This window comes from Taudactylus pleione, unplaced genomic scaffold (assembly GCF_031769625.1).
Source record: "Taudactylus pleione unplaced genomic scaffold, aTauple2 ptg000537l, whole genome shotgun sequence".
Lineage (NCBI taxonomy): Eukaryota > Metazoa > Chordata > Amphibia > Anura > Myobatrachidae > Taudactylus > Taudactylus pleione.
Window position 1 is genome coordinate 10,630,128 of NW_028284939.1, and position 19,404 is coordinate 10,649,531.

The 19,404-nt window shown below is 48.3% G+C and overlaps 2 protein-coding genes across 2 annotated transcripts in view; both read left to right on the plus strand.

The window, feature by feature from the left end:
* LSM14A (LSM14A mRNA processing body assembly factor) overlaps nucleotides 1-10,383 on the plus strand; it is a 34,593-nt gene extending 24,210 nt beyond the window's left edge. The window contains exons 7-9 of the mRNA XM_088451098.1: nucleotides 4,668-4,827; nucleotides 5,652-5,901; nucleotides 7,117-10,383. Coding sequence (XP_088307224.1) covers nucleotides 4,668-4,827; nucleotides 5,652-5,901; nucleotides 7,117-7,140 — 434 coding nt within the window. The 3' untranslated portion in view covers nucleotides 7,141-10,383. The remainder of the gene's footprint in view (nucleotides 1-4,667; nucleotides 4,828-5,651; nucleotides 5,902-7,116) is intronic.
* Nucleotides 10,384-15,229: 4,846 nt separating this feature from the next.
* Nucleotides 15,230-19,195, plus strand: SS18L2 (SS18 like 2). Its single transcript, XM_088451144.1, has 4 exons — nucleotides 15,230-15,355; nucleotides 16,967-17,043; nucleotides 18,685-18,772; nucleotides 18,857-19,195. Exons 1-3 carry the CDS (start codon nucleotides 15,287-15,289, stop codon nucleotides 18,770-18,772), a joined length of 234 nt encoding a protein of 77 aa, XP_088307270.1. The 5' UTR covers nucleotides 15,230-15,286; the 3' UTR covers nucleotides 18,857-19,195.
* Nucleotides 19,196-19,404: the final 209 nt, after the last annotated feature.

Below are 19,404 nucleotides of genomic sequence, written 5' to 3' on the forward strand. Positions count from 1 at the left end.
CGCCAGGTGTTACATGTAGAGGATTTAGAGGTTACTGAAAAACCATCGATTTTTGGTAAATGATTTAAACAGTCTGTTACCTTTCCGGCATCAGAAGAGCTGGATGAGATTCTTTTTTCCGCATGGAAACACCCAGACACAAAACTTCAAATTTCTAGGAAATATCTGTCTTATTACCCTTTCCCACCTGACAGTAGGAGATTATGTGAAACTCCTCCAGCAGTGGACCCGTCAGTAGCCCGTCCTTCCAAGAAAACGGTGCTTCCGGTGTCTGGCGCGGTTTTCCTAAAGGAAACCTCGGATAGGAAGATGGAACACACATTAAAATCCTTGTATACAGTTGCAGGGGTTTTGATGCGTCCAGCACTAGTCAGTTGTTGGGTGAATAAGGCCGTTGAAGCCTGGGTGCTGCAGCTGGCTGAGGGGATTAAGACAGGTACACAATCTGACGACTTAATTCAGACCGCAGAGTCGGCTACTTTCCGCGGAGAAGCGTCTAAGGACATTTGTAATCTATCCGCCAGATCTTCAGCATTAGCTATATCTGCTAGAAGGGCTCTGAGGCCCTTCCCTTTACTGGGGAGGTACTATTCAGATCGGAATTAGATAAGTGGATCTCACAAGCTACAGGTGGGAAATCCACTTACCTACCATCTGCAGCTCCTCCTCCTACTAGAAGATCTTTGGCAGTTCCCTCCTTTCGTGCCTCTGGAAGTTTTAGGGGGCGTTCCAGAGGAGGTCCGGCCTTCTCCAGAGGCCGAGGTAGAGCTTCAGCATCAGCCGCCTCCAATACTCAGCAGGACAAGGCAGCTGCCAAGCCTGCCGCATGACGTCCTTCCTTCTCATTTGGGGGATCCCAGGGTTGGGGCGCGGCTTTTACGTTTCAAGGACATTTGAATCCAGTCTTGCCAGGACGCCTGGGTCAGGGACATCATTATTCACGGACTGAAATTGGACTTCAGGGCCCATCCTCATTCTCGTTTTTTCAAAACCGGTTTACCTCTGGTTGCAGAAAAACGAGGAGAAATTCTAGGGGCAATACAAAAACTGTTATTGTCCCAGGTAATAGTGAATGTTCCGACCCATCAGAGAGGTCAAGGGTTTTATTCCAGCCTGTTTGTGGTGCCCAAGCAGGACGGCTCCATGAGACCCATACTCAATCTCAAGGATTTAAACCCTCATCTTTGAGTTTTCAAATTCAAGATGGAATCTCTCCAATCCGTTATAGCGGGTCTCGACAGGAACGAGTTTCTGGTGTCCTTCGACATAAAGGACGCTTATCTCCACATCCCCATCTGGCCCCCCCATCAGGCCTTTCTTTGTTTTGCGGTCCTAGAGTCACATTTTCAATTCCAGGCCCTACCTTTTGGACTTTCGTCACTCCAAGAGTCTTCACAAAAGTTATGGTGGCAATGATGGTCCTACTGCATGGTCAGGGGGTCATCATTGTTCCATACTTAGACGATCTATTGATAAATACCTCTTCGGAAGCTCGGCTGTTAAGGGACATTCGCTTAACTCAGAGCATCCTCCTGCAACACGGTTGTATACTAAATTTGAAAAAGTCCTCCCTGATCCCCACACAGCGTTTACTATTCCATGATACTGGACACAGTGCAGCAAAGAGTTTTCCTGCCTCAAGACAAGGCTGCCTCCGTTCAGCATATGGTGCGCCTGGTCTTACAACATCGCCGAGTGTCTGTGCATCTCTGTATCCGCCTTCTGGGGAAGATGGTGGTGGCCTTCGAGACGATTCAGTATGCAAGATTTTACGCCCGTCCTTTTTCAATTGGATCTCCTCTCCCAGTGGTCAGGATCCCACCTTTTTCTCCATCAGAGAGTTCTCCTGGCGCCTCAGACTCGAACATCTCTCATTTGGTGGCTGAACCCTTCCCACCTGCTGGCGGGGAAAAGGTTTGCGGTGTGGGATTGGACCCTCCTCACCACGGACGCAAGTCTGAGGGGCTGGGGAGCAGTGACTCTGGGAAAGCATTTTCAGGGGCACTGGATGCAGCAGGAAGCTAGATTGCCCATAAATATCCTAGAGTTGAGAGCGGTATTTTATGCTCTCCAGCTGGCGCATCCGCTGCTTGAGGGTCAGGCAATCAGAGTCCAGTCGGACAACGCCACTGCAGTTTCGTATGTAAACAAGCAGGGCGGCACAAAGAGCAGAGCCGCCATGAGGGAGGTAACCAGAATTCTGCTTTGGGCAGAGGAATTCGCAGTAGCGATTTCTGCGATCTTCATCCCAGGAGTAGAAAACTGGGAGGCCGACTACCTCAGTCGGCAGGACGTTCATCCAGGGGAATGGTCACTCAATCCTCAGGTGTTTCAGCAACTAACTCTGAGGTGGGGCTGTCCTCAAGCCGACCTTATTGCGTCAAGGTTAAACCACCTACTACCAGTTTACTACTCCAGAACAAGGGATCCACGGGCAGCTGCAGTGGACGCACTGACGGCTCCGTGGAAGTTTCATTACATTTACCTATTCCCTCCGTTTCCGCTCATTCCACGCCTGCTTCAAAGAGTCAAGCGGGTAGGGATCAAGGTGCTTCTGATAGCACCAGACTGGCCCAGACGAGCGTGGTACTCCCAGCTACAGAATCTGTTAATAGACGAGCCGTGGCCACTGCCTCTTCAGGACGACCGCCTTCGTCAGGGCCCATTTGTTTATCGCGACTTAAGGCGGCTTCGTTTGACGGCCTGGCTATTGAAAGGGCCGTCCTCAGAAAGAAGGGTATTCCGTCTAGTGTAATTCCCACAATGATTCGGGCTAGGAAAGAAATCACTTCTCAACATTACTGCCGCATATGGAAGACATATGTGGCTTGGTGTGAGAGACGTAATTCTCCTCCTTCAGTCTTTAAGGTATCACGTCTGCTTCTTTTTCTTCAGGCCGGTCTCACAGCAGGCCTTCGTCTGGGTTCATTAAAGGTACAGGTATCCGCGTTGTCCATTTTCTTTCAGAGGAAATTGGCTTTGCTTCCGGATATACAGACTTTTCTCCAGGGAGTTGTGAGGATTCAACCCCCCTTTGTACCTCCCACAGCACCATGGGATTTGGATTTGGTGTTGGCCTTCCTCCAGTCTGATACTTTTGAGCCATTACAGAGAGTGGAGATAAAGTACTTTAACCTGGAAGGTGGTTCTGTTGTTGGCTCTCACTTCGGCAAGGCGTGTGTCAGAACTTAGTGCTTTATCCTGCCGCCCTCCTTACCTTATTTTCCATGAAGGTAGGGCGGAGCTGCGTACTCAAAAGGGCTTTTCTCCCCAAAGTGGTGACAGCTTTTCATATAAACCAGCCTATCGTGGTTCCGGTGTTTAAGGATGACTCTTCCAATTCAAAATCCTTGGATGTAGTCAGAGCACTCCGGATTTACGTTGACAGGACTGCCTCCCTCCGTAAATCAATGCTTTGTTTATTCGGTTTGATGTGGCCCGTCCAGGTTGGCCGGCCTCCAAACAGACCATTTCTAGATGGATTCGCTTCACTATCAGGCAAGCATACATGGTGGCTTCCAAACAACCACCGGGTTCTATTACGGCGCATTCTACGCGCTCGGTTGTTCCTTCATGGGCGGCTGCTCGCGGGGTTTCCTTAAACCAGCTTTGTAGAGCAGCCACTTGGTCAGGCACGCATACCTTCCTACGATTCTATCGTTTTTTGATACTTTTGCGGCCTCCGCTTCGGAGTTTGGCCGTGCGGTGTTGCAGGGCTCTCAGCGCTCTCCCACCCGGGATGTAAGCTCTGTGACGTCCCCATTGTACTGAGGCTCCAGTGTCCCCTGGTGGATGAAGGAGAAAATAGGATTTTGGTACTTGCCGATAAATCCCTTTCTCCGATTCCACAGGGGACTCTGGACACCCACCACTACGCTGTTCTGCCTGCATTGTTACTGTTTTTACAGGTTCAGACGCTAGTTTGCGTTTAATGTTGTCTGACTGACTTGTTCTTGTTTTCATGTATGTGTTTTTCTTATGTATATGTGAGTAATGTAGCTTTTCTGTCTCCTTCTCCTTACTGTCCAGCTCCCCTCGGGCACCGTTGTTTTTAGACTGACCTGAGGGGGGTATAGAGAGGGAGGAGCTAGCTACCAGTAGTTTTTTATTTAAAGGTGCCAGCTCCCGGTTAACACACTCCTATACCCCATTGTACTGAGGCTCCAGTGTCCCCTGTGGAATCGGAGAAAGAGATTTATCGGTAAGTACCAAAATCTTATTTTTATTTCAATACTTTTTTTTTTTTTCTTATCGTAAAATGGTCAACACCACATGAAGCCTGCTGTCGCTTCAGCGTGACCGTGCACCTCTGGCCCACACTGGCATAAACGCAGTGCTGGTCAGTAAGGTATAACTGCAAAGAGGGGCCTGGTTTCCAGTAGTAAATGTTATGTAAACATTTTTATTTTTATAGCAATTAATCTTTTACTGCAGCCCCTTCAAAGCCGTACAGTCTCCCTGTGCAGCCCGGGCACTTGTACACCCCTGCATTATGGAATGTGGAAATAAACCCGCACACAGACTGTAACTTTTCCTGCCCTTAGAGCCCAGAGCTGTGACGTAATCTGTTGGATATTGTTTGACTACTTCGCCTTTTCCTGTGGCTCTGTGCTCATCTGTTTGTCCACTAATCCTGTTGTACACGTTTCCCGCTTAACTTGTTCCAGATGACAAACCAGAAAAGCCAGTGAACGGGGAGGATAAAGCGGACTCCGGGGTGGACACGCAGAACAGTGAAGGAAACGTGGAAGAGGAGGAGGCGGCGGCGAGCCTTTATTATGATAAAACCAAATCCTTCTTCGACAACATCTCCTGTGATGATAACAGGTGAATATTTAGCATTACCAGGTGCTGGGAGTACGCTCCAGTCCACACAACGCGGCCTTAATGTAGCCCAACCAACCTCCAGGTTTAGGCCATCTGTGACGCTTAACTCTTGTGGAACTACAAATCCCAGCATGCATTGCTAGTCTTTTTTTTTTTTTTTTTTTTCTAGCACGGTCTAGTGCAGGAGACCAACTTTTTAAAAACCTGTTTCTTTTGCGTTGTTCTATTTCAATTTAGCGGCATCAAATTAGTCCTATTTCATTAAAATCTAACTAGTATTTTGGACTTTTTATTTGCGACGGTCACTAGCAGTTGTGCAGGATTTGTTTTCCCTGTCTCCACCCCTCCCCACGTGTGTGCCACACAAGTGCATTCGCCATACGCGTGTCCGCTACCTCAGTGCAGTGGTTTCCAGTTGGTTGTGCATGCAGGGTACATGCACAACCAGCTGCGCTTATGGGAGACAGACGCCTAGCAACACTATATAATAGATTTTTTTTTTTTTAAATGTAGATGGTTATTATTAATACCAAGTCATTAGGTCATGGATAATTCTTATATTGTCATTTCACTAGTTTCTTAAGAAGCAGATATCGCCTATGCACGGTGGAGCAGTTTATCCAATGACCTTACGGTCTTTCTTCATGACCCCAGTGTTCATGAGGTCTGACTAGTATTCATAAGGCGCTAGTTCCTAGTGAATTCATTGGCTGCGGTCACACACACAGGATCAGCTTCTTAACCTTGTAAATATAATGTATGTAGAAAATGTTAAATGTGTTTTTTATTTAATTTTTTTTTTTGCCACGTTTTTACCATTGCAGAGATCGAAGACCCACGTGGGCCGAGGAAAGGAGGATTAATGCAGAGACATTTGGACTTCCACTGCGTTCAAACAGGGGTCGTGGGGGTTACAGAGGTAGAGGAGGGGGCATGGGGTTCCGAGGAGGTAGAGGCCGCGGTGATAGGAGAGGCCCTCCTGGAGGTGGCGCCTTTGGGGCACCTCGAAGTTTCCGTGGTGGTTACAGAGGAGGAGGACGTGGGGGAAGAGAATTTGGAGACTACGAGTACAGGGTAAGTTTAAAGAATGCTTAAAATGATGTTTGAATACACCACGAACCCCCTCCCCCATGCCAGTATATATGGTCTATTCAACTTCTGCATAATTATTGTTATATATACTTAAGTTCCCTTAAAGGGGATGTCCATCTTCAGATAATCGATTAAAATAGATAAGCTATGCTTTGTAGAATATGGTATCTACATATCACGTCTGTTGTCCTATATAATGCTGGCCACATACTAAGAAGTCTACTGCAAATTCGGCAGTAGTTTGGAAATGACAACATGTTGCGTGTGCTGTCCTCTCCCTGCCCTGGCGTGTGCTGTCCTCTCCCTGCCCTGGCGTGTGCTGTCCTCTCCCTGCCCTGGCGTGTGCTGTCCTCTCCCTGCCCTGGCGTGTGCTGTCCTCTCCCTGCCCTGGCGTGTGCTGTCCTCTCCCTGCCCTGGCGTGTGCTGTCCTCTCCCTGCCCGCGCTGACAGGTCCCTGTGTCGCTGATCCGCAGCTCGGCCCAAGCTGTAATTTGTCCTCCTTAGCATTGTGTGCTTCTGATCTCGGTGCTTGGGGCCGATCAGTGGCTGTGTGCCATAATTGGTCATCTGTAGGGAAACTATACCTTTTTATATATGTTTAAAGTTGATATTCTTGCAAGATGCTCTCTCTATGAACAAATTCAGCCTCTTGTATGTTGTGGGTGGATTAGCAAACAGTAAAAAGCTCCACCGTGTCTAGATAGTCAATAGGTTGACTGATACAAAAGGTCGACATGTAAGAAGCTCTAAAAGTACAAATGGTCAGTGGGTCATCACAAAAATGGTTGACACATGATTTTTTTTTTTCTACTAGCCCTAATCTTAACCCTCACCCTCCCTCTTGGTGCCTAACCCTCACCCTCCCTCTTGGTGCCTAACCCTCACCCTCCCTCTTGGTGCCTAACCCTCACCCTCACCCTCCCTCTTGGTGCCTAACCCTCACCCTCCACCTTGGTGCCTAACCCTCACCCTCCCTCTTGGTGCCTAACCCTCACCCTCCCCTTTGGTGCCTAATGTTAACCCTAAAAAAAAAGTCCTTTTGTCCCAGTCGACCTTTTGACTGTCTATAGTCTGGATCCTGTATATTGTTGGGTAGCAATCGATACTGTTCCGTTATAAGTGTGCAGTTACTGCAATGCGGTTACACATCAGGTGTGTATAATGTGTGTGTTTTTTGTTTTTTCTCTCTCTCCGCAGAAAGACAACAAGGTGGCTGCCTAGATGCAGATGGAATCTTTTTTTAAAAAAAAAAACAAAAACTAAAAAAAAATTTGCAGTCCAGAGAACTCGTTTTCCGTCTTTTGTGAAGAATGAAGTTTAACTTGCCGTACATCCTGTCACCAGCACTGGGGGGGTGGGGGGGGGGAGTTGTTTGACTGTCTCATGGAGCTTCTTCAGTGCAGCGGGGTCTTGCTGAATTGCTCAATCCTCACGTTCCGCGGTCCCTGCAACACTAAAGGACTCGGAGCAGTTGGCATTTCTGCCATTTTCTTTTTGGGGGAAAAAAACAAAAAGGCCATCTTTTTGAAAATATTGAGCATTAAATATATTTGAAATGGAAGACCTGAAGTAATTTTGGTATACGTAGTTTAACAAGCTATAAAGAGGGGGGCAGTATGTGGCAGTTTGGGTCTCACAGCCCCTTCCCCCGTTTCGCCTGCCGACATCTAGTAAATGGGAGAATTATTATAGAATGCCGTTAATACTGTGAGGTTTGGGCTCCTGAAGTTTATTTTATTATTATTTAAAGGGTGATTTGATAAACCCCCTCCCATTGTTATACTGAAGTCCTCCTCTGACCCTCCCAAGATCTCAAACTCTTCAATAGCAGCACATTAACGTTGGATAGAGTACAAAATAGCGTAATACTGTTTCATAAAGGACACTTTTTATATAGTTGTGAAATTGCATAATATCCCACTGCCAAAGACTTGCAGAGCTTTATATAGCTTTTGAAATAAGAAATGACAGTTTTGTATTCCGCTATGTGTAATAGGGTTGTACAAGTTGAGATCATTATGGGCCAATAGGGGGGGGGGGGTTTATGCTTCCATTAGATGTACACACTTTCTATAGGCAGAGATAAAATGCATATTTTGAAGTGTTGCGTTCAACTTTACCCGTCTCTAGCTCTGAACCTTCGTAAATCGTGCGCATCTCAGAAGTAGCGTCGCCTTGGAGTCTCCCTGGGGCCTACACGCACCGTCGGCATCCGTTCAACCACATCTTCAGCTTATCCATTTACGGGGTCCTAGTGACGGCACGGAGGCTTCAGGCACCAAGTGCCTCATGGCTCACTGATGTCGCTAACACCTTGTGAAATGTTTTTAGTAGAAGTATTGAGTGAGCACTCGTAATAAATGCTGTGTTGCGTGTGGTTGAATGGGCACAGTTTAATCGCGATAGATACAGAGGTGAAATATATATATATATTTTTTTTTTTCCTTTTGTTTTTGTATTCTGTAAGAATTAAATGGAGGCCATTTGTTTTTTTTCTATTCCTGAAACCCCCTTTTCTAGACTTAAGTGAAGGATTTACATTTGAAACACATGCAGTTGAAACCATATTCTTGTGACCATATCTGTGTCTTTATATAGAGCAGCTGTGAACGTCGTCTGTCTGACTAGTGAATAGCGGAGGTCGTTTCCAGCGCCTCGTGTGCGTGTGTGTTTTAAACCGCACCTATGCCTCTTGTACTAGTAGCCGTTCTGTTTGCAGCCTCTGTTACAAGGGTTAAGTTATTCTCACGCAGGGGCAACGTCTGCGGACACGTAAAAAGGGATCCAAAGATGTAATGGGGTTGTAAGATTAGATCCACTTGGTTTCTTTGTGCTTTAAATAATGAATATAAAACTGAAGTCCAAACTAATGGAATGTAAAGGAGCATTGTCCAATACACTAGGTTGTTTGGCACCGCTGACGGGCTGGTGCGCACTATATCTGCCTGCAGTGCATGTACGGACCGGGGCTGAGAGCATGTGACCGCTACCCAGCATTCATTGTGCTTTCCGAAGCCAGCAACCACTTGCCAAATGCAGATGAGACCCCTTTTGATGTACAAGCGGCCCCTGCTGTTTTTTTTGTTTGTCTTAGTCCATTGTGCCCCATACCTGCATCTCACACTGAATTTAACATTTCATCCAGTTTATCCGTGGAAGGTTTGTGTTAGTCCGACACCAACCAGTGCTGCGTCACTCGTTACTGCAGGATGGCTGACCAGTCGTAAATGATGGATTTGTCACTTTCTCCACCTTACCCCTTGAGTAATCGTAGTCTGAAACAGCCAGAGACCTATCCATTTTATAGCTGCGTTGTGAAATGTGCCATATCGTAACTGTGGTTCATGTCCAGGACTGTAGGCCCCTTTTTAAATGGTTGTGCTCCTACAAAAGGCTCTCATTATGGCCATGTTACCTGAAATTACTGCAATGTTATATTGACGCAAGCTGTCATTTTCACCAAAGATGTTATAGAGTTACGGTCTCCCTATTTTTAAACATGGAAATGTATAGATCCAGTGTATGGTAATAAGGGTACAAAACATGGCACTTTAAGCTGGGGTGGCTGTATTTACAAAGGCCAACACTTGGGTAAAAATGATGCACTTGATGCAACAGTCATAATACTTAGATTAGAAAATAGCTTTTAGGTCTGCAGGCAAGATTTGGTGGCTGTAATTTTATCCACAGAGCGGAAACTAGGGATCACAAAGCCGGTCATTGTTCTGTCATCAGAACTTTTCTAGACCCCCTTCCCCCAAAACTCTTCCCTCATCTTGCAGAAGTGAGTCACAGTGCTAGGATGTGTTAAGTCTATAGTGGCCAGATGTTAAGTCTCCACAGATAGGAGACACAGGTTCCAAAGGAGATTATATAGGTGACATACAGGGTCTACTCTTGCAGGATTTTGTTAGTGTTTAATTTCTGACCTGGCTAAATGCCTGGTAATGTAACGGCACCACCATTCTCTGCGCACAGAAGCAACCATTCGCGCTGAACCAATAGGCAGACTAGCAGCTACAGAACTCACCGATGCACAGAGTGCCACATTGGTGTCTCTAGCGCCTAGTGGATCGATCTGTTACGGACTTGTGACTGTTGGTCAAGTCGCAGTGAGCTAATCCATCTGCGTTATCCCAACTTTTATAGCACTATAGTCAGTTTTTTGGTTTGGAGAATGGGTGAAACGCGTGAGTTTGTGATAATCCAATCATGGGACTGGGGGAGAACTCCAGTGTTTTGGACAAAGGAAATTTGTGTAAAGTGTCACAGGCCTGTCGCAATGCACAAACTATTGTAGATGGTAATGATGCTGTGATGCTTTACATTGAGTTTTTGTGTCAAGGATCAGGGATTGTTTTTTTTCTTTTCTTTTTGTACAAAGAACAATATTGTAATTCTTTTGGAATACCCTGAAAATTAAAGGTTTTTATTCTGCGGCAGAATAAAGTTCAATTAAACCAATATGAAGTTTTTCTTGTCTTCAGTTCAGGTAAGTACAAAGTGTTCTATATCTGCCAACTGGTTCTTTAAATTAGGAGGAAAAAGGGGTGTGGTATAATTCAGAATGTCGACATGGGCAGCATGCCGACTTGTCAAATGTTGACAACATCGATATTGTGTTTTTCCATTGACTTGTCAACTAACCTTTACCGCAGCTTAACACGCGTGTCGGATGTCGACATTCTGTCACTGTTGACATGTTGAATGTCAACTGTCAGACGCTGTTGATATGCTGAATGAACACTGTTCCTGATAACATTCTAAAATCCATAGAAGTTTGCTTCTGCTAGTAATAGCAATAGTGTGAACAGCAGCACAGAATCTTTAAGATCCTCTGTATGACCTTATAGAGCATGTTTGTGTGGTAGGAGCTAGGAAAAAACCTTGGTTAAATAAAGATTCACAAAACAGTAATGGCATTTCAGGGTACCTGGAGGATGTATAACCTCACGGAGAGGATATGAAAGGTGTACGGACATATAAATACATGACTCCAGTGCTTAGGTAAAAATAAAGCTTGGAAAGATGAAGAAAATAAAACAAATGTATTTAATTCATGGGTTATACTCTTCAGAGGCTAAAGATATTTTAACACAAGTGGAACACTAATTGTTACTATTTTCAACTTATTGCACACCCCTACGCTATGGGAATCTGTATGTAGTCGGGAAGCTGGCGGGTGAAATGCCGACTGCTTCCCGACTGAAATCCTGGCATGGGACTAATGATAGGCGTCTAAATACCGACTCATTCCAGTAGCTCCATGCTGAGATCCCGAGCCGGGAGTCGAGAGCGGATAGCTGGGTTAGGTTTAGGGTATCTCCACTATAATACTTAGACTTTTTGGCTATTCCTATATATGAAGAGGTCCTTAGGTGTTTACCATTTCATTATTATTATAAGCATTCTGAGATTTCTGATACATTTTGGATGACTTATTTTTGACAGTCTAAAGCAGGTGTGGCCAGCCAGTCAGAGGCATAGAGCCCAAAAATATCTGTAGGTATGTCATAGAGCCGAGATCATGCGCGCGCGGGACGGCTCAAGTGCAAAAAAAACCCTGGTATGATGTTTGTAGGCGCATGTAAAAGCGTATGCACACAATCACTGTGGAGGTAAATATTAAATGGAAAGTAAAAGCCAGAACAATATAAAAAAAATTAAAAACCCAGATCCACGTGAAATACACTGAAAAAGCTAGAGCCACGTGAAATACACTGAAAAAGCCATATACTGTATACAGAAAATACATTGGGGAAAAAAAAAACATTCACATAATACAATCCAACCCCCCTGGTGTCACTTTAGCCCCCCATTTGTTACTCCAGTGAACCCCCATTTGTCACTTCAGCCCCCCATATGACACTCCAGCAGACTCGTGCCAATCCAGCCACCCCCTCTCCCCGTGCCACTCCAGTCACCTCCCACACTTGATCCCAGTCCACGGGACACTCCACCCCCCACGTCTGTGTCACCTAGGTAGGCTCCTGTTTTCTGCGCCCGCATCTTCCTCGTGGCTGCAGGTTCAGTCACAAGCTGAGCTCCGCCTCCTGTTTGCGGCGTGACATCACCACATTGCCCATACATGCCTCCAGAGTGGAGTAGACTGCTGCAACAAAGGAGGAGCCTCTGAACAGCTGCACGCCTATCGGAGGAGGCAGTCAGGGGAGCAGTATCAGAACAATGGAAGAGCCACAGGTTGGCCACCACTGGTCCAAAGATTAATCCAAATATAAAAGTATATATTTAATGTGTTTGGATAGTTTAACTTTTACATAGGATGTATTGTAATCTGTTAAGATAGATGTATTTATTCATGTAATTGTTTCCTGGCGGTATCTAAGAGTTCTTCCACTTGGATAACAGTTTATCTTCTGCAGTATCTGATGTACTAAAAGGGGTTCTCCCACTCCATTATCCGTGTCCCTCCCCCCACACACAGCACTCAGGTGGGAATTCCTCCATGTCCTATCCCAGTGTTGGCTAACCTTGACACTCCAGCTGTTTATGGAACTACATATCCCAGCATGCACTACTACAGTTTTGCTATTAGGGCATGCTAAAAACTGGCAGGGCATGCTAGGATATATAGTTCCACAACAGCTGGAGTGTCAAGGTTAGCCAACACTGTCCTATCCCATAAATAAAACTGCGTACAAGGTGTTGTGTATCTGGTACATAAAATGAATGTGCTATACCACATACTTATACTTCTGTAATTGGGATGGTTTCTTGCATCAACAATGCCCCTGGGGTAGCTGCAGTTCAGTTTATTTAACGTAATTATGGTGTCTTCCCCCTCCTTTATGCCTATTTCAGAGGGGAAATTTGGAACCATGATTATAATCTTCATATGGAGAACTCCTTTATTAACCACATAAAGCAGGGGGTCCCAAACTGTCTCGATTTGTGGTGCTGTAACGCTCTCAGCATTTTTTTTTGCAGCAGCAGCAGCAGCCCTAGGCCAAGGGGAGCATTCAGTTAGCAACTCGAAAATCCTTGCTTCAGCAATGACACAGTAATACCCTTTTCAGACATACGACCCAGGAAATTTCTCATGTGCAAATTCCCGGGTATTTGGTCGAGACCCCCCTTTCACACTACAGCGTCTATCCGGAAAATTCCCAGGTAGACCCCTTTCAGACATAAGCTGGGTTTTTAGTTTTAATATTACTTGCCTCTCCTCTGCCCTTCCTAGTGTATTCCCTCTCCGGCTGCCATTTATTATAAATTATTTATATCTGCCCTGGTGATCCAGCAGGTGTGCGGGCGGCTGTCCCTGGCGTCTTGCTGGGGTTTGCTACACAGCCACCGACGTGGGGGTGGTGAGCAGCAGCGCTGAGCATCCTATAGGATGCTCTGCGCTGCCTACTCAAAGCAGCAGCACTGAGGACGCTCTGCGCTGCCAACTCAATGTAAAAGCTCCTTGGTGCAGCCCGGGTGTAGTAAATTCCCGGGGTAGCACCATTCAGACATAAGCAGGGAAATTTTCCAGGACTTCAATCCTGGGAAATTCCCTGGTCGGGGACATTTACACACAGCTAGAGATATAATGCTACATAGGTGAATCACATTGACAATATAGTGTGTAATACAGACAGAAAGTCAACTCAATGTAGAAACACAAATCCAGTTCTAGACACTAAAGCTGGGTACACACACTAAGCGATTGTGTACCCAGCGATGCGACCCATGATCCCCGTGCCGACGGGCATGTACAAAAGATCAGGTGATGCAGCTGATGACCCCACGGGAGTGCACACTACACGATATTGACTATTTGTTGTTCCGATGCGTCGGAATCGGCCAAATCGTTATCAATTTGATGTAGTGTGTGTGTGTGTGGGGGGCTTAACATAAGAAAAACCAAAGGTCAAGAAAGTACTGAAGGAGCCAAATCTGGAATCTTGCTGCGTCAGAGCTGGAGAATCTGGGGCCAGGGACGAATACTCTAAAGGACACTAGCACCAGCACCCTGTGGGTGTGAGGAGAATATGGACAGTCAGGTAACATTCTGGATTAGGAATAGATTGGGGACACTAATTCAGCAAGGCAAGAACTGGATTTGGGTTTACACTTATATGGAGTACCTCAGACTATGGGCAGTATTCAGTTAGGCAGCAAAAAGTCCGTGCTGGACTTTTCGCTCCACATTGGAGGTTTTGCAGGGATAAAGTATAGGGCGCGTGCCCGCTTTATCCCCGCATTCAATTAGGAACAAGCAAAAACGGGACCTGGCGGAAAGGTAAGTATCGAATTTTACTAATTCTACTCCAATTGCCCTATAGTAACTATAGGTGATACTAAAATAATGTGAAAAGGGTGTGAAAACACCCTTTTTCACTTTAGTTTAGTAAAAATAATGTTACTAAATAGAGCCCTTTGTAATTGAATATGGGGATAAATGAAAATGATGTCGTCGGGGATAAAGGCTTTTCGGAGCCTAATTGAATACCCCCCCCTCATAAGTCATAAACTGCTGTTGCTACTCCTGGGGGATTGGGGGCCACTCCTGTGTGTGTCAGAGTATGGGGGCTTCTGCTACATCTAGGGGTGTGATGGAGGGTAGGGTGGGGGCTGCTGCTATTTCCAGGAGGTGATGGAGGATAGAGGGGCTGCTACTCCCAGGGTGTGATGGAGGGGAGGGTAGGGGGCGCTGCTATTGCCAGGGTGTGATGGAGGTAGGGCCGCTGCTACTCCCGAGGGTGATGGAGGGTAGGGGGAAACCACTGCTACTCCTGGGTAGGAGGGGGGGTGCCGTTGCTAATCCCAGGGTGTGACGGAGGTGTACTCAATGGTTTCCTGCCATCAAAGTGATCTAGTCATCCCTAATTCTCCGATACTAATATATTCTCTCACACTTGTCTGTCACCCGGGCAGCCACAGTGGAACTAAAAGCCCCAGTATCCCCCACCCCAGCTGGTACCATAACAGTTAAGTGGCCCTATGTGTGCCCCCAATACGAATACCCAGAGAGCAGCGCACTGTGCCTGAGGGTAAGACAGAGGGGGCTGCGGACTACATGCTATAGGACAGGCCTGGCCAACCTGTGTCTCTCCAGCTGTTGTGAAACTACAAATCCCAGCATGCCCTGCCATAGTTTTAGCATTCCCTAATAGCAAAACTTTTGCAAGGCATGCTGGGACTTGTAGTTTCACAACAGCTGGAGAGCCACAGGTTGGCCATGACTGCTACAGAGCATGCTGGAGCTTGTAGTGCAGCAGCAGCTGCACAGGGTGATTTATGACAGTAATAACAATAACACCCGTGCCGGTCTCGTAGCAATGACGTCATGAGGTCGCCATAATTCCCAACGTCACCTCCGGCGTGACGCAGTCAGTGTGCGTCGCGGGGTCCCGGGGAGATGTCGGTGGTATTTGTTCCCGAGAAGCTGCGAGGCCGCTGCCAGATCCCAGAGGACAACGTGCAGAGGGTGAGAGTCCGGCCCATAGCCGTGCCCGATACCGGGTGCAGCAACCGGAGCTGGGGACATACCCGGAGTCCTGTGTGTTCCTCTGGTATCACCCGGGAGCAGCAGCGCTCCCCCTCCCCACCGGCAGTAGCAGCAGCCCCCCCTATTCTCTATCACACCCCCGGAAGTAGCAGCAGCCCCCACTAAACCACCATCACACCCCCGGAAGTAACAGCAGCGCCCCCTGTCACCCCCACCGGGAGGAGCAGCAGCCCCCTCCCCATCACACCCCAGAAGTAGCAGCAACGCCCCCCGTCACCCCCACTGGGAGTAGCAGCAGCCCCCCCTAATCCACCATCACACCCCCCGGAAGCAGTAGCAGCAGCGCCCCGTCACCTCCACCGGGAGTAGCAGCAGCCCCCCTTTACCCCCAGGGAGTAGCAGCAGCCTCCCCTAATCCACCATCACACCCAGGAAGTAGCAGCAACGCCCCCCGTCACCCCCACCGGGAGTAGCAGCAGCCCCCCCTAATCCTCCATCACACCTCCGGAAGTAGCAGCAGTGCCCCCCGTCACCCCCACCGGGAGTAGCAGCAGCCCCCTCCCCATCACACCCCAGAAGTAGCAGCAACGCCCCCCGTCACCCCCACTGGGAGTAGCAGCAGCCCCCCCTAATCCACCATCACACCCCCCGGAAGCAGTAGCAGCAGCGCCCCGTCACCTCCACCGGGAGTAGCAGCAGCCCCCCTTTACCCCCAGGGAGTAGCAGCAGCCTCCCCTAATCCACCATCACACCCAGGAAGTAGCAGCAACGCCCCCCGTCACCCCCACCGGGAGTAGCAGCAGCCCCCCCTAATCCTCCATCACACCTCCGGAAGTAGCAGCAGTGCCCCCCGTCACCCCCATCGGGAGTAGCAGCAGCCCCCCTATTCTCCATAACACTCCCAGGAGTAGGAACAACGCCCCTCTAATCCTCCATCACATCCCCAGAAGTAGCAGCAGCCCCCCTGTTCTCCATAACACCCCCGGGAGTAGCAGCAGCCCCCCTGTTCTCCATAACACCCCCGGGAGTAGCAGCAGCCCCCCTGTTCTCCATAACACCCCCGGGAGTAGCAGCAGCCCCCCTGTTCTCCATAACACCCCCGGGAGTAGCAGCCCCCGCCACTACCCTCAGTCACCTATCGGGAGTAGCAGCGACAGCCCCCCTACCTTCCGTCACATCCTCAGGAGTAGCAGTGGCAGAAGCTCCCTACCCTATAATCACACCCCCCTAGGTAGTAGCCCCCACCCCTAACCTCAGTCACTCCCATTAGGAGTAACTAGCAGCAACCCCCTCCTACGCTCAGTCACATCCCGGGACTAGCAGCGACAGCCCCCCTACCCTCCATCACATCCTCGGGAGTAGCTGCGGCAGAAGCTCCCTACCCTATATCACACCCCTGGAAGTAACCGCAGAATCCCCCCTACTCTCCATCACTCCTAGGAGCAGCAGCATCCCCCCTATTGACCCACCCAGGAGTGCCCCCCTACCCTCCGTCACACTCGGGACCAGAAGCATCTTACACTGTCTCAGATGTTGCCTAAGCTGTGTGCAGTGTTTTCAGTCTCTGTAACCACATTTCATGTCTTGTAGTTACTGGAGGAAAATGATCAGCTAATTCGTTGCATCGTAGAGTATCAGAACAAGGGAAGAGCCGCTGAGTGTTCACTGTAAGTGTCCAGGGCGTGTGGACAATGTCCTCTCTTTCCACCGTGTTCTGCACATTGCGTCAGACTGCGGAGTCTCCACAAGCACCCAGGCCCCACAGCACAATTTAGGGGGCTGCTAATGCCGTGCTTCATCCCATTGGTCCCCTACATTTGTAGTGACACCCAGTGATTTTAATGTATCGCTGGCAGAACTACCATGGTGGTCATTCTGCCACGGTCCAAGGATATGGCCCTTGTACTTTTTCACCTTGTAATACAAAGCTGCTCTGGCAATAACAGTTGGTACCACAAGGCTTCGTTTAACATTTATTTAAAATCCTTTCTCCAGTAAAACTCTTATGTTGGGTACACACTGGCCGATATTCGTTCAGTTGACTATCCATATATCGTTCCATCGGTCAGCGTGTACGTATGATATATCTGAACGTTGTCGTTCACAGATGTATCACATTTACCATGCTGCACGGCCGATGCAATATATTGAGATGATATACTGTTCATAATATACAATATATCTGGCACAGAGGCCCTGATTCAGAGCCGGACGCTCTGACAGCGCTCGCTCTGCATCGAGGCCGTCCCTCTTACCTTTTGGAGAGGTCACCCACAGCTATAGTGAGCGGCCAAAATGATGGTCGCGATGGTCAAGACCATCGGGCTTGCGACGAGACCCTTGTGGTAGGGTCTCGCCTGCCGCAAGCCCTGGAGTGCTTTTGGCTCTATCAGAGCCAAAAGCACTCCCACTGACATCACTAGTGATGTCAGTGGGGCCGGCCCCAGACGGTAGGCGCTCCCATGGGAACGCCGCCGTCTGAGCAGCCACGCCCCCGGCACACCCACCAAAGGGGGCATGCTGTCAATCACCATCGACAGCACGCACCCTTTGGTGCGAGACCCATAACGACGGCTTGGCCGTCGTTATACGGGTCTCGCGCATGTGCACGACGGAGCTGCCTCCGTCATGCACACTTGGGCAACATCGACCCGCTTGCTCAGCGCTCGCGAGCGGGTCTGAATCAGGCCCAGAATCCAATGAACAGGACATTAAAAGTCTGCGGGCATATTCAAATAGAGCCTGCTGGGCGGGCGACTGATCAGTGTGTATAGACGGAATGGGTATGAAATACCGTCGACCGCATGGCGGTTCGATTCCCGTCAGCGGCAGCCCGACAGGAGCAGAGTGCAACGCTGCGGAAGCCCGACAGCGCTGGAAATCCCGATCGTGGATAGGTAAGTATCCACTAACCTAACCCTCCTTAGGGGTGCCTAACCCTAACTTCCCCCCCAAGTGCCTAACCCTAATCCCTCTAAGTGCCTAACCACCCCCTTCCCCGCTACCTAAACCTAAGTCCCCTGGGGGGGTGCCTAACCCTCCCGGGGGAGTGCCTAACCCTAAGTCCCCCCCCCCGGTAGCCCTAAACCTAACCCTCCCCCCCGCGGCTGTCCGCTCGCGGCGCCGGTCTCCCGGCGTCAGGGAAATGCGGGCGTCTACATCTAGATGCCCGGCATTTCACCCATACCGGGATAAGACCGTCGGGAAGCCGGCTGCCGGTATATAGGCAGTCGGCTTCCCGTATAGACAAGACCGTTTGTGCAATCTCACATTATTCACACCATTAATAAGTATTAACTTCTTTTCAGGTACCAGCAAGTTTTGCACCGGAATCTTATCTACTTGGCAACAATAGCAGATTCCAGCCCCTCAGACCCAACTAAACCAACCACCTGAGTATGTATCTCTCTGTTCACCTGTGTTATTTTGTTACCTTATTAATAGCCTGATCAGGGAAGTAATGCTTTGTTGTTCTTCTAGCTCTGCCTGGAAACTGAGGAATTGCCACCTCTGAGAACTATTGGCTGACAAGCCCAACGTTTGTGATGCTAATTGTATTGCGACCGTGTCCACCAGGGGGCGCCAGTTGTACATGTCTCATCTCCTTTGTACACCCACCTTGGAAATTGCTTGAGGTCATTGTGCGAGCTAAGATGATGAGATGTAGGGAGACGGGATCTTGCTTTGACCAGTCAATTTTCTGATCATAGGGGGTATTATTTTTTTTCGGCAAGTTGTCAGGGATCAGCATTCGTTATCTGTGGTCATACATGATTGTGGTTTCTTTTTTTAACATGACAAATAAAAGTCTCCAATATGTTTGTGTGTTATAGATATCTCATCATGCTTTTGTTCAATTTGAAAACTAGAACTTGTTTTGATATACAGAACCATACAGTATAAGTTGGACAGGACCTTTCAACAGAATTTACCCACTACCGTCCCGTGTTTATGCCAAAGGCGAGCTCCGAATCTCACTTAGGCCGTATTCGATTAGCTGCGGAAAAGTAGCAGGGCTTTTTCGCGTG